Source organism: Nomascus leucogenys, chromosome 6, assembly GCF_006542625.1.
Source record: "Nomascus leucogenys isolate Asia chromosome 6, Asia_NLE_v1, whole genome shotgun sequence".
Taxonomy (NCBI): Eukaryota; Metazoa; Chordata; class Mammalia; order Primates; family Hylobatidae; genus Nomascus; species Nomascus leucogenys.
In genome coordinates, this window is record NC_044386.1 from 81,423,401 (window position 1) to 81,438,486 (window position 15,086).

General features: G+C 46.8%; 1 protein-coding gene across 1 annotated transcript in view; it reads right to left on the reverse strand.

The window, feature by feature from the left end:
- Positions 1–388: 388 nt before the first annotated feature.
- The window catches only part of LOC100596990 (golgin subfamily A member 2), a 36,452-nt gene continuing 21,754 nt past the window's right edge, over positions 389–15,086 (reverse strand). Inside the window, 18 exon segments of the mRNA XM_030815120.1 lie at positions 389–493; positions 1,595–1,765; positions 9,713–9,928; positions 9,977–10,120; positions 10,204–10,307; positions 10,390–10,480; positions 10,567–10,615; positions 10,617–10,783; positions 11,040–11,122; positions 11,570–11,634; positions 11,713–11,767; positions 11,770–11,926; positions 12,621–12,770; positions 12,841–13,007; positions 13,362–13,464; positions 13,657–13,764; positions 13,872–13,961; positions 14,749–14,890. Coding sequence (XP_030670980.1) covers positions 389–493; positions 1,595–1,765; positions 9,713–9,928; positions 9,977–10,120; positions 10,204–10,307; positions 10,390–10,480; positions 10,567–10,615; positions 10,617–10,783; positions 11,040–11,122; positions 11,570–11,634; positions 11,713–11,767; positions 11,770–11,926; positions 12,621–12,770; positions 12,841–13,007; positions 13,362–13,464; positions 13,657–13,764; positions 13,872–13,961; positions 14,749–14,890 — 2,167 coding nt within the window.

Below are 15,086 nucleotides of genomic sequence, written 5' to 3' on the forward strand. Positions count from 1 at the left end.
TCTAACCATTTCTGACCCACTGGGGCCCAAAAACAACAACAACAAGTTGTTCTTTGATCACAAATAGATTATTGAAGTAGTTCTGCTCATGTACTCAGATGGCTTCCTTCTCCAGGCCTCCCTAGAAAAGATTTCTTTGAATGCATTTAGCTGTGAAAGGAAGACACACAAACATTCAAGTGCTGAGATTATGTCAGAGACAAATACAGAAGCAGATTCAAGAACAGCTTCAGAACAAACAAAAAATGTAGATTGATACCATAGCAGAGGGAAAGAGAAGAAACGAGTCTCAAAAAGAGATTAAAAGAAGGCAGTGAAGACACAAATCAAAATTCACAGTATCAGAAATGAGCAGACAAGAAGAGCACTGCTATCAACTGGAAGATAGTCATTCAGACAGACAATATAGCCCAATATAGTCATTCAGACAGACAATATAGGCATCTCTGGTATAGTTGGTGAGCTTCTTTAGAAAAAATCTCTTTGGATAATTCTGAGAGAAGAAAAATGAGATATGAGAAAAGTAGTTTAAGGGATGTGTCTGAAAGGAGCAGAAATGGAAAGAGACAAGGATATATTGGGACCAAATAATAGAAAATTGTTTTTCTCCTTCTTCTCTCCCACTCAGCTCCACCCCCAAAAGTGTGGAACCCTAAACCCAAGTTCCCAGATACCAACCAAGGTATCCTTTTCAAGGATTGCAGTCTCAGGCCTACTATGTTAACTCTTCTCTGCACAAGTTGCTTCTAGTGAGTACTAGCTGATGTGCTCCCAACTAGCCTTCCTTTCTAATCCAGCTAAAAAGTTAAAATCCAGCCCTGGCCTTGGGCACCATTTAAGTGACCTGAAACAGTGTAGGTGATGCTGAGTGGGTTTGCTGTAGGAAAATGAACAGAAATGCTCCCAAGCAGACTTAAAATGGAGAAAGTTCCTAGAGTTACTTCTGAAACCTGACACCCCTCAACCTCACCCCTACTCCTAAACTCACAACCCCTCCATGGCCTGACAGAAACAGGTCTTGGACCTGGCTGCCTTAGGGTGGGATTCCTCTGGTTGGTAGCTTCTGCCGTGCATGACTGGGAGCCTCCTCTCAGTGTCCTCAGTAGGTTAGGGCTGGGCTCGGTGGCTCACACCTGTCATCCTAGCACTTTGGGAGGCTGAGGTAGGAGGACCGCTTCACCCCAGGACTTTGAGAGCAGTCTGGGGACTTGGGAGGCTGACACAAAAGGATTGCTTGAGCCCAGGGGGTTGAGATTCCAATGAGCTATGATTGTGTCACTGCACTCCAGCCTGGGCGACAGAGCAAGATCCCATTTCAATCAATCAGTCAGTCAATAAAAATCAGAAGATCAGCTTCTGAAATGGGGGATTGTATTCTTGCAGTTCCCTCTTCCCACCTCTTGGGTACTCAGAGCTATCCCTTTCTACTGCATCTCCAATATCAATCATCCGGAAGGATCTAGAATCATACTGACATTAAACAAGCTTGAAAACCGTATGAATAGTTTTTTTAAGGCTAGGCTGTTCCCCCACGATGAGCTCTGGAGGTGAACTTCCACCTGCAGTGCAGGGACTCAGCCATTCTGCTTCCTACCTGAAGATCACACTGATGGAGTGGGATTCCCATTGGTTTCCCTACGTCTCCCTGGAGGGATGAATGTTCATTCTCCTGGTTGGCAAAAGGGCTGGGCAAAGATGAAGCCATCATGGCATTTATTGCTGGAGTCATCCTTGGGGCAGATCTAATTGTCAGCAGCTCTGTCGCCTAGAATCAGACAAGGAATGGCTGGAAATTAGGAGTTAAAGGCAATTCAATGGCTATTACAAAAAAGTCAAAAAATAAGAGATGCTGGAAAGGTTGTAGAGAAAAGAATGCTTATACACTGTTGTTGGGAGTGTAAATTAGTTCAACCATTGTGAAAGACAGTGTGGCAATTCCTCAAAGACCTAAAGACAGATATGCCATTTGGTCCAGCAATGCCATCACTGGGTATATACCCAGAGGACTCTAAATTGTTCTGTTATAAAGATACATGCACACGTATGTTCATTGCAGCACTATTCACAATAGCAAAGATATGGAATCAACCTAAATGCCCACCAATGATAGACTAAATCAAGAAAACGTGGTACATATATATACACCATGGAACACTATGCAGCCATAAAAAAGAATGAGATCATGTCCTTTGCAGGAACATGGATGGAGCTGGAGGCCATTATCCTTAGCAAACTAATACAGGAACAGAAAACCTAACACCACATGTTCTCACAAGTGGGAGCTAAATGATGAAAACACATGGACACATACAGAAGAATAACACAAACTGAAGCCTATCAGAGGGTTGGGGTGGGAGGAGGGAGAGGATCAGGAATATGGGTATACGGGTTCTAGGCTTAATACATGGCTGACAAAAAAAAAATCTGTACAACAAACCCCCACAACACAAGTTTACCTATGTAACAAACCTGCACATGTACCCTTGAACTTCAAAGTTAAAAAATAAAAAATAAATACATTATAGCAATTTAAAATGTGAAAACTTGATTGAAATACAATTCTTCTGGTATTTTTTACAGTTATTTTGTTTAGGTTTAGGAGTTAGAATTTCCCTAGATATATCTATCTTATGAGAATTCAAGAGTTTGTGGTAAGACCAAAATCAGATTTTAGGGAAAAAAGTAAGGGACAGGGAGACCTCATAGCAGTCAAATCTGTGGGATCCAGGATTGGGACCAGAAACACACTCCTTGATGGGTTTATGTTGAAAGGTTTAGAGCTGGGGGCTGCACATTCGGGAATTTAGACTCCCAAAAATGCCCTATACTCCTTCGCCTGCTGATGGAAACTGGGAAAGCCTTAGTGTAGCATAGCCAGAACCGGAAAACTAAACATCATTTGGAAGAGAGATTTTTCTAGTGTCTTTTCTGAATCCTATGTCTTGTGACTTGTGCTAGGTATGTCTGAGCATCCACCTTTTTTAAGGGGAATTCGCATCCTAATTGTAGAAGGCAAATTCACTGTTTGCTTGGATCCCCCTCTCAGAATTCACCCTGGGCTCATTTGTACAATGGGGAAGTTTGTTTATAGCTCCCTTGGCCTACATTTTGTGCATGTTTTGCCCTTTTTAAAGAAACTCTTCCCCTGTACCTCTCACCTTCCTCTTCTGTCTCTCCTTCTTCTCACAACTTACTCATGTAGAGATAAAAGATCTGACCATTTATATCCTAGAGTGTTTAATATTTAAGAAGGTCCAGGCTCTTCATCTAAGGAAATGAAGCTGATATACTCAAATGCATTATTAGCAGGGTTTAGTTTACTTACCTCTTTTAACAAAGTGAGGCTTTCCTGATGCTCCTTAAATTCCCAGAATGCTGTCACAGAGACATGTTCCCATTGGTCAAGGAGCCTCTCGATGGTTCATATCAAGACCCTAAGGATGGTAGCTCTTTTCCTATTCTCTAGGGCAGAATCTTACAATGTGAGTCCAGGGAGGTCAGTATTCTTGATTCATAGATATTGTGGCATGGGACAAATAGACATTGCAACCTCATCTTGACTTAAGCTAGTGTGTTCCGCCTCTGTAATTGGTTAAATACCCTTTTCCTTGAGTCCTTCTGCCCTCCATTACTGAGTTGGTTCTAGTCTGCCTGTGACAGTGAAATATAATGTGCTTATTTAGGAAAATCAGCCAAACATGCAAGCAATAAAAGAGAGACATAATAGTAACTAAGAGTGACAAGTGTGGAAAAAGACAAATGCATAGATAATATGTACACATATAGCAGGAAATAAATATGACAGGAGAAAATATGTAAAAGAAGGGGCAGTAAAGCATAATAACAGAATATAGAGATTTATTCCAGGAATTCGAGAATGGTTCAACGTACAAAAATCAATCGACGTAATAATATAATATACTGCATTAATAGAATGAAGAGAAAAAGCCTATGTGATCTTTTTTTCTTTTCTTTGAAACAGGGTCTCATTCTGTCACCCAGGCTGGAGTGCAGTGGTGTGATCTTGGCTCACTGCAACCTCTGCCTCTTGGGTTCAAGCAATTCTCCTGCCTCAGCCTCCCAAGTAGTTAGGACTACAGACGCACACCACCATGCCCAGCTAATTTTTGTACTTTTAGTAGAGATGGTGTTTTGCCATGTTGGCCAGGCCAGTCTCAAACTCCTGAGCTCAGGCAATTCACCTGCTTTGGCTTCCCAAAATGGTGGGATTATAGGCATGAGCCACCACGCCTGGCCCCACATGATCATTTCAAATGATGCAGGAAAAGCATTTGACAAGCTCCAACACCCTTTAGTGATAAAAACACTCAGAAAACTATGACTAGTAGAAGGGAACTTCCTCATCATAATAAAAAGGTATTTATTTTTTAAAAACCACAGTTAACATCATACTCAGTAGTAAAAGACAGAAATATTTTTCTAAGATCAGGAATAAGACAAAGATGCCCATTTTCACCAGTGCTATTCAACATCATACTAGAACTTCTAGCCAGAGCAATTAGGCAAGAAAAAGAGAGTGCATCCAAATTGAAAAGGAAGAAGTAAAACCATGCACAGGTGACATGATTCCATATATATATATATAAAAATCCTAAAGAATCTACAAATAAAATTATTAGAGCTAACAAATAAACTCAGCAGAGTTAGGTTACAAGGCAGAAAATCAGTTATATTTCTATACACTAGCAATGGACAACCCAAAAAGAAAATTAAGAAAAGAATTCCATTTGTAATAGCATCAAAAATAATAAAATACTTAGGAATAAATTTAACCAATGCAGTGCAAGATTTATACACAGAAAACAACAAAACATTGCTAAAAGAAATTAAAGACACCAATAAATGGAAAAACATCCCACATTTATGGACTGGAAGACTTAATACTTTTAAGATAGAAATAATGACCAATATATATTTTAAAAATCCTAAAGAATCCACAAATAAAATTCAGTGCAATCCCTACCAAAACCCCAATGATCTTTTTTGCAGAAATAGAAAAGCTCATCCCAAAATTCATATGGAATTGCAAAGGGGCCTCAAATAGCCAACAAACCTTGAAAAAGAGGAATAAAAGCGGAATTCAAACACTTCCTGATTTCAAACTTACTACAAAGCCACAGTAATCAAAACAGTGTGGTACTAGCACAAGATTGACATATAAATCAATGGAATAGAATTGAGAGTCCAGGATGAAAGCCGTACAAGCAGGGTCAATTGATTTTCAACAAGGATACCAAGACCGTTTGAAAGAATAGTATTTTCAACAAATGGTGCTTGGACAACTAGATAGCCACATGCAAAAGAATGAAGTTGAACTCTTACATCACACTATATACACAATGAACTCAAAATGGATCAATGATCTAAATATAAGAGCTAAAACCATAAAACTTTTAGAAGAAAACATAGAGGTAAATCTTCATGACTTTCGATTTGACGATGGTTTTTCTTAGATATGACACGAATAGATTCATTCTGTACAGGAAGCAACTGCTTTTTCCCTAAACTTTTCTATGTGTTATAATGCTTTAGAAAATAAACTTAAATTTTAATGCCTTTAGGGAAGTTATTTTATTATTCAAACAGAGAACCCATGGTGGCCAGACATTCCCCAACACTGCGATGCTAAGATGAATGAGAAATAGCTCCTATACCATAAAGTTCTTTGGAGTTAGTGGAGCTGATCTTAGGGTGAAGCTGGACTTGGGAGCTGAAACTAGGATTCACCCCTTAGAGGTAGCCTCTGTGTATGTGTTAGGAAGTTGCCTAGAAACCTCTGCACCAAGACTAGGTTTGGGTATATGGAGTTCTCAGGTGTCAGTTTCTGGGGAAGCGAACTGTGGGAAAAACATGGAGTTCTCTTGGCTTTTGTAGAATGTAGGTCTTCACTGCTGTTCAAAATTAGGGCCTGGGGCTGTCTCTTTGAGGTAGATCAGTTAACAACAGAAACTGAGTAGTGCCAGAAAGGGTTAGCTTCCATGTTGATGGTAACAATAGGTAGTAGGTCAGGAGGACAACTCAAAGGAGCCCAGAGAGAGATGAGATAGGACACCCTTGACTGACGACTTCTGACCTACTGGGACAAAGCATGGGGAGGAGGGATGAACGGGCCCTGCCCCTCTGGGAAACATTAGATGATGCTCTTTCTCTTAGCTACTCCTTTACCCGTTGGCTCTCCTGAGGCCCTGCCATTCCTACTTAAAAGAAAAAAGTTATCAGATGACAGAATAAGAGATCAAATTTGTAAAAATCAGAGAAACAGATGAGATATGCAGAGAATGAGAAAAAGAAAGGTAGATAGTCTGGGAAGCAAATAGGGGTAGAAATAAGGCCCCAAACAGGAAGAGGTTAGTGACATCAAAAGTGGAGACAGAATGGGTCGCTGGAAGAAGGATAAGGGCAAGAGTAAGGAAAGAAACAGACATGAGGTTAGTAAGAGTGCTTCAAGAGGGGAAAGAGTCATTTTGCAGTATTCTCTCTCCTTTTCATTGTTTAGACACAAGCATATTTTAGCTGTCTTCCAACTCTCTCCCTCTTCTCCCCTTTCTCCTTTATTCTGTAATAAATAAGTGTTCAGAGCCTGACCATACCATGCCCTAGGCTAGAATAAAGAGGAAAAAGGTGAATGAAACCAACTCCCTGCTCTTCAGTCCGCTGCTTGTGAATTATGTGATGCTCTCCAAAGGGCAGGGATCATGATAATTAACTTGTAAGTTGGGCTGTAGTTGGGTGCAAGGCCGGGACGGGTGGGGCATTCTGTGTATATATCAGAGGAATACTGATTTTGATCACCCCAAATTTGGGTCCACGGCTGCCAGATTGGCTGAAACTATACTTGGGCTAGGGAGCCGAGCGACCTGAGTTGTGGCTAAACATATAGACCCTTAAAGTTTATGGCTCCCCTGAGTGCTAGTTGGGTAATTTAGGATTGCTAGGTAGGCAGCTGCGGCATCCTCACTCACTTATATGCATATATTGTGGAAAAGATGATTAGATTTTATCCACTTTTCCTGAAATAATACATATTAATGGAATTAACACAGAGTTATGTACTATTATCAAAATTTGATATAAGATATTTCACCATCAAATTATGGTTCCTCATCACATCTTCTTTGGAACTTGCTCTCTCTGCTGCAGATGGCATCACTAGGGCCCACATTTGGAACCTCTCCCAAGATATGCCCTAGAGTCTGTGAAGTTTGGGTGTTTTATTCCAGCTCCTCCTCCACGCCTTTTGATGCTGTCAGCATTATTCAGAGTAGGCTCCTCTTAGGTTCCTTGATTTGCACATAATCTCTCCTGCCCAAATAAACTCTCAGCCATGCTTAGCAAGAAGCTGCATAACTCATAGGAAGTGAAATTTAAAATCGTCCCCATCTTTGCCTTTCTAAGCTGCTGCTCAAAAGAGAATCCAGTAACATAGAGTGAGGTCTAGGGTTTCCAAGGATCTGTACTTTCCCCTATATCTGGAGAGGGGTAGCTGATGTCACTTCCAAATCTCTGGCTTGTAAATAGGTTCTTATTCTGCCTGTTTTTAAACATGCCACCCTCTCCCACTGTTGGCATCTGTGGGCCATATGGAAAGAGGGGACTTTTTCTCTTGAGCTTCTGCAAAGTACAGTTTATTTTCTAGTTTTTCCATTTCTCTTTTCAATGCTGAAGCATTTTTTAAGACTTCCTTTTAGTCAACAAGTGCCTTCATGTTTTGTCTCCTCTTCCCTTAGCAAAACCAAAAGTAAGGTATCCTTTGGCAAGGAGCCAGGTATATCACACCAAGGTAAAATGACCCATGGTTCCTCATTTTGACATTCAACTTACTGCCCAAAGGAAGAGTTCAGTAGCCAATAGGAACGTTGCCCCTCCAAAGTGTGCCACCTCCAGTGAGCCTCCCTGTCATGCCCGGCCTGTGGACAGCCAGCCCCCGCCATCCCTTGAGTCCCCCGCCAAGCATGGGTGTACTGTGCAGGCAGCCATGTGGCCTGACAGTCTCTACCAGTCCTGCTGTCTCTTGGCTGAGAATCAAACCCATTCTGAATGACGGGAAATGTGTCCTCTGCTAGCTGTGTTTTCTGTGGAGCTCAGGGGAGGGAAAGGGCCAAGCCATGACTAGGGTGTGCTGTTGGGAGCAGTGAAAAGGCCACATCCTTTCCAAAAGACATTTTTCCTGGAAAGGCCCTGGAGCTTAGCTGGCTCATCCTGTGAAGCTGGTTCTGGCCACTAGAGCGCAGGGCCATGAACTCAGCCTGGAGGAAGCCTGCGGGGCAGCTGACACTCTGGAGGGACAGACAGAACAGGCCACCAGGTGCAGACAGACAAGGGAGGCAGGAGGATGGAATGGAAGATGGCCTGGGCTGGATAGAAGTCAGTGCCCTTGGGTGCTGGTACCTGCCTTCCCGGCCACCATTAGATCAGGATTCTGAGCCTGTTGGCTGTCAGGGCTGGACTGTGCCCCACAGGCACCATGGCAGTCCCCATGGAATCCCCCAGGTGTCACCGGGCAGCATACAGGAAACAGGCATGGAAGGTCCCCATCAGCCCAGTTGGACATGCTCAGACACTCTGGGGCTCCCCGTTCAGTGGCACAAACTCCAGGAGCCAGTGAAGGAAATAGGAACACACCAGGATGAGCAGTATGGCTAAAAGCTATTTATTCCAAAATAAAAAGCAAAATAAACAGGAGTCTCATCACCAGGGAGCCACAAACCCATCCCTGCCTCCTTCCTCTGTCTGCTATCAAATAAGATTCCCAGCCACAAATAATTATTAGAACCTCCTCCCTATGTGCCAACTCCAACCTCCGCTATGTATGATACAGGGGGCAGCCCTACCCCCAGAATATACAAAATGTTACACAGATACAATACGTACACTGGGGAAGGGGACCCACCTCCAGCAGCTCGTGCCTTTGCCTGGTCTACATTAGCTCCATTGTCCTGCCTCAGCTGCCTCTCTGAGTAAAATTTTTCCCAAGAGGGAAAAATTGCTTTGGTGGGATTAACGCCATCAGACAGGCCATGAGGCTTCCTCGAAAGAAATAAACTCTGAGCCTCTAGCTCTTAAATAACAATAATCATCTTCCAGAAATTTAAGGACTCAGCCCTGGCCAAGGCGGCAAAGGGTCTGCACTTGCTTATCTCACCCCATTAGACATGCGGCTTGTCTTGCTACTCTAAGGGTAAAAGGGTGACTGGGAAGGGGTGGTAGAGACATGGTAGGGGCAGAGCCTGCAACCCCACTTCTCCAGGCTTTGCTGACAGTGACCTGTTTTTATTATTATTTTTTTAATTTTTATCCATGACTATTTTTGTAATCCCATAACTTTTTTCTATAACTTTTCCACAACTTTTTTCCTTAACTTTTTTCCATAACTAACTTTTTTCATAACTTTTTTCCGTAACTTTTTTCCTACAACTTTTTTCATAACTTCTTTAATCCCATAACTTTTTTATCCCATAACTTTTTTTCCCATAACTTTTTTAAATCCGATAACTTTTTTTTTTAATTTAGTTTCCCACTTTTGGATGACATCTGCACCTGTCTCCCTCATTAGATAGGGGTCTTATTTTGCTACTGTAAAGGTAAAGGGGTAACTTGGAAGGGGTGGCAGGGACATGGTGGGGGCAGACTGGTCCCATTTCTCCAGGCTTTGCTGACAGTGGCCGGCTTTTAGATGATTGTTATGTTTCACCTTGTTCTCCTGAGCTCAGTAAAAAATGGGGATGCAGGGGTTGCTGCCCAAGCCTGGGCACTCCTGGGAGTTCTGCATCTCATGAAGCAGCCGCATGATCTGCTGTGCAGTGGGGCTGTCATGGGGAGAACCCTCCCCAGCCTCTCCTTGTTCAGGCTCCACACTGTGGGAGATCTTTGGAAACAGGGAGGCAAGGCTCAGAGCACCATGTGAGCCCTCCCCTCATCCTGCCGGCCCACCCTGCCCAAGGGCTCTACTCACCACCCTGCTTGTCGGCAGCCCCATCTCCTTGGGGGCTGGGTCCCCTGGAGCAGGCTCATCAGCAGGGTTCTGGGCAGCTGCCAGGAATCTGCCATACCACTTGTTGCAGTCGCCCACAAGCTGCAACACCAGCTCCAGCAGCTTCACCTGGAGGGAGGGGTGCTCCGCTGCCACGCCCGTGCCCACACGCACCCCCACCTCCAACCCTGCAGAGATGTTGCACGCCCTACCTTCATCTCCTCCTTGTCCTCGGCCAGCCTGCTTATGTACTCATCCTCCCAGTGCCACGTCTTCAGCACTGACCTCTGGCTCTGGTATGATGTGATGTACTTTCCTGCAGGAGGACAGGGCTCAGAAACCGGGGCCTCTCTGACCACCCTGCAGCTCCCCCTGCCATGCCCTGACCTCTCGCTCACTGATGGTGTCTGTTTCTCCAGACAGCTGAATGCAGCGACATTCCAGTTTCGCCACCCGCTCCTTCTCCTGCATGAGCTCCATAAAGCGGCTCTGGAGTCAAAATAATGGGGTCACATCCCCGCAACAACCTGCCCCGCCCCCACCCTTCTTGGCCATGCCAGGAGAGACTCACTCACCTGCAGCTTCCCCATGGCCCCCTGCAAGCCCCGGTGGATCTCCCCACACAGAATCGCCCCCAGTCCCTGGGGCTGAGGCTGCTGCCTCTGGCTCCTTCCGGGCCAAGGCCACCAGGTAAGACAGGCGCTGGCAGTGCACCCTTTGCTCCTTCAGCTGCCCATGTAGCTGTGCCTGCTCCTCTTCGGCACTGGCTAAAGCCAAGTTTTAAAATGCCACCTGCAGGCAGGAGGTGCGCATTCTTGTAGGGGGATACACAGGATGAACGGGCCAGGGCGGTAGAGAGAAGCCCTTCCCTTGGGGCCTCAGAGGGTGCACCTATTGGTCTCAGGTGAAATGGTGTCTGACCACTGGCTCGCAGGGAAGGGTTGAGGGTCCAAAGAAATCAGAAGGCAGAAAGACCAAGAGCGTAAGGGTGTCTGGGAGGGAGCAGAGAGGGAGGCAGCAAAGGTGGGGCATGGGGAGTCAGGCTCACCATGGTCTCCCAGCTCTCCAGGTCCTCCAGGATGCTCAGCATGGACCAAGGCTCCTCCTCCTCCTCACTCGCCAGTCCATCTCCTATCGGGGTGGGGGGCAGTGACCAGAGGGGTCCTCAGACAACCCAACAAGGGAGGTACAGTGGGCCCACCTCTGCCCCCACCCTCACTGTGTAACCCTAGGCCAGCCCCTCCCCAGAGAGGAATGAGTAGCTGTTCTTTATTTTTATTGCATTTTTTTAAAAAGCCAAGGTCCCGCTATGTTGCCCAGGCACAGTCCCACTACCTATCGACCTGGGAGTTCTGACCTGCTCCATTTCTGACCTGGGCCAGTTTACCCATCCTTACGCAACCTGGTGGTCCCCCACTCCCAGGTCACCATATTGATGCCGAACTTAGTGCAGACACCCCATCTGCATAATGACCAGCTGTTCTAAGGGTCTCTTCCAACTCCTCAATCCTATGCTGCTAACAGTCCCCTGCTCCTCCTGGGGCTCTCTCCTCTTCCTCTGAGTGGTCTCCCCCATACCTTCCCCAGGGAGAGCCATGAGGCTCAGCTGGGACTGTAGCTACTGGTTCTGCTTCTAGGCGCTCCTAAGGGGTCAGGAAAGAGAATGAGAAGGCATGGAGGTTGCCGGGTCTCATCCCCCTCGGGGACCTGCCCTCAGCAACTCCCTTTCCTGGGTCTCCTGCAACTCTTGGCAGGCCATCTCTGCTACTCTTTTCTCTGGTGCTGCAGCTGGTCCACGAGCTGGATCTGCAGAAGTAACTGCCTGTGCAGTGCCTCCTTCTCAGAGATCAGCTGCTGATAGTACTGCTGCAGGATACTCAGGCACTGGTCTCGCTACTACGGCAGGCTCTGAGCCTCTTGGCTCTTCAGCTCCACCTGCAGGAAGACCCTGGGTGTGAGGGCAGGTGGCGGCTGGCTTCCAGATTCTGGGCCCAGAAATAGGGTAGCAAGGGTACTGTGGGACTCTGTCGCCTGCCCAGGCCCCTGGCCCCTTGCTCCAGGCCTAAGTGATTGCCTCCCTTGCCGAGAGCCCCATGCCTCCTTCCCCAGCCTCAAATCACACACCCTTTTCCCACCATTTAACCTGTAAGCCACAGGTGGAAAAGCAGAAGGAGCCAACCACCATCTGCTAAGTGTGCTACATGCCTAATGCTTTCTATGTATTATCTCATTTAATCCTGAGCACCTCTGCGAGGAAAATGCTCATTTCCTTTTTAAGTGAAAGAAACCAAGACTTAGAGATGGAGAGTAGTTCAATGGTGAGCAGTGGAGCTGAGGCCAGAATTCAGTTTGAATCTAAGGAGCCTCTTATACCACTGTCTTTTCCCTGTGATTGGGGGTGCTCCATGTCTCTAGCTGGGACAATAGCCAGCTAGAGGATACTGGGAGGAGTCCAAGGCTATCCACCTCTAAAAGTCAGAGGGCAGGAAGCAAGAAACAGTCACGGCACTGCCCTGGAGGCTGCTGGGGTCACCTGTACCCCAGGCTGGAGCTGCCTCTGGCCTCCCACCTCCCTTCCCCAGAGGCTGGTGCCCACCTCCCTGCCCTTCTTGAATTGGACGAGGGTTACCATCTCCTTCAGCTTGCCCAGATGCTTCTTCAGTTCGTGTTTCTGGGAGAGCGCGCGGCTGATGGTGGTACGGTCGTTCCGCACGGTTTGCCTGAGCGCCTCCACCTGCTCCTCCCAGAGTTCGGCCTTCCACTCCAGCTCCAGCAGCCTCTTCTCTTGCTCTAGCAACCTCTCCTCTTGCTCCAGCAACCTCTCCTCTTGCTCCAGCAACCTCAGCAACCTCTTCCTGCTCTTGGTTCAGGCGACTCAAGCCCTCATTTTCTTCCACTTGGGCTTAAAGCTGTCCTGCCAGATTCTCCAGCTCCTTCCACAGGTGCTCAGCCTCTGCTTGTAGCTTCTGCTCCACTTCGGAGGGCCCTGCTGGAGGCTCTAGGAGCAGGGGTTCAGCTTAGAAAGGAAGCCGACAATAAGGGCCTCTGGATTCTCAAAAAAACCCTCCTCTTGGTGCATAGCTCCTCTCAGGTTCCCCAAACTTGGCCTCCCTGCTAATGACTCCTCGCGCCCTGATGGTAGCCAATCTTCCAAGCCACTATCAGATAGAGGCAACTGTGGGTGGCTGACAACAGGCACTTTTTCCTCTTTGCTGATGGGGACATTGAGGCTCTTGGAGATGACAAGACTTGCCGTCTCCTGGCACAGACCTCTTTCCCTCTGCCTCAAAGCCTTTCCATGCATCCACCTCCCTGGGGCATTCTCAGCCATCCCCACAGCCCTCTGATGCCAGTCCTGCTCCCAGGTCACCCCAGCCCCAGCTTACCCATCTGGTTCTTAGTTCAGCCAAGCTCATCTCCAGTTCCTGTACTCGACTCATGCTATGCGCCGTCTCCTCCCTCAACGTATGCATCTGCCCAAAGCACAGGGGAAAGGGCCCTGGAGAGAGGGGCTGGCGGCTGGACAGGCTACCATCTCCATCTCTGTCCCTATCTCCACAAAGCCCAGACCCATGACCACCTCTGGCTGTGCTCCTCCCATTTCACAGATGCCTGGAACGATCAAGTGACCTATCTATGGTGGGGGCTGAAGGGTCAGGTCTCACCTGCTCTGACATCTCCCGCATCCTCTGCCACCACATGGCGCTCTCTCCTTTCAGATTCTCAGCATGTTGATCTTTCTCCATCTGTAGTTGTTTCAGTGACTCCATCACCTGCAAGAACGGGCACAGAAGTTAGGAAGGGCTGTCACTGGTCCTCACCTGCTCCTGGCCCCCTGGGGTCACCTTCCTTCCACATCCCTCCCTCTTCAAAGCCTCACCTGCCCTAGGTGTGCTTTCAGCTGTGCCCGTTCCTCTATGGGCTGCTGTAACTGCTGGTTAGCATCAGGGGCTTCACACCAGCTAGACAACTGAATGATGAAGAAAGAGAAGTTTCGATCTGAGGAGCCTGGGCTGTTCCACACAGTGCCCCTTAAAAGGGCTAGAGCTAGGTTCAGTGTACAACTTGGTCAATAAAGATCTCTACTGTGAAGTTGCTTTGCTTTAGAAACAAAAAATTAGATCATTTTAAAGAGATCTGAGGCCGGGGATGGTGGCTCATGCCTGTAATTCCAACACTTTGGGAGGCTGAGGTGGGTGGATTGCTTGAGCTCAGGAGTTCCAGACCAGCCTGGGCAACATGGCAAAGCCTTGTCTCTACAAATACAAAAATTACCCAGGCGTGGTGGCGTGCGCCTGTCGTCCCAGCTACTTGAGAGGCTGAGGCAGGAGGATCGCTTGAGCATGGAAGGTGAAGGTTGCAATGAGCCAAGATCATGCCACTGCACTCCAGCCCAGGTGATAGAGCGAGACCCTGTCCCAAAACAAACAAACAAACAAGAACTCTACTCTCTGTTATTACCATGGAATAGTCGAAGTGTTGGCTTGAACCTCAGAAGGAAATAAACAGGCTCATGAGCTAGCCGTATAAGTGTAATCTATAAAATAATGATTTTCATCTGTGATGCATTAAAAAAAAAAAAATTAAGCCCTAAACCTGAGATTCTGATTCCCAAGATCTATGGCAGGGCCCCAATCTGTAGATTTTTAGCAGTCTCTAGAGGATTCTATGGCAGGACCAGAACAAGGACTCAAATTTTCCAGCTCTTGGCTGGAGCCTTCCCATACCCCACCACCCCTGGGGCTGCAGCCTCTCGCCTGTTGAAGCATGAGGTCAGTGAGTTCTAGTTTCTTTTTCAGCTCCTCCAAGTCACACTGCATCCCTGCCTTGTCAATCAGTACAACTTGAAGCTGCCCTGCCAAAGCTGAGTTCTCCTGCTTCAGCTCCTTATTGCTGTTGCTATGGCCAGAGGCAGTAGAGAAAGGAATGAACAAAGAACAGAAAGGGCTGCTTTGGTGATCAACCCTCTACCCTCACCCTACAACCACAGAACCGTGGCACTGGAAGGGACCTCAGGAATCAAAAGTCACAGGTGGCAGGCCAGAGAGAAGACATGAGTTGCCGAAGGCTATACCATGGAGTCAGAGGTACAGCC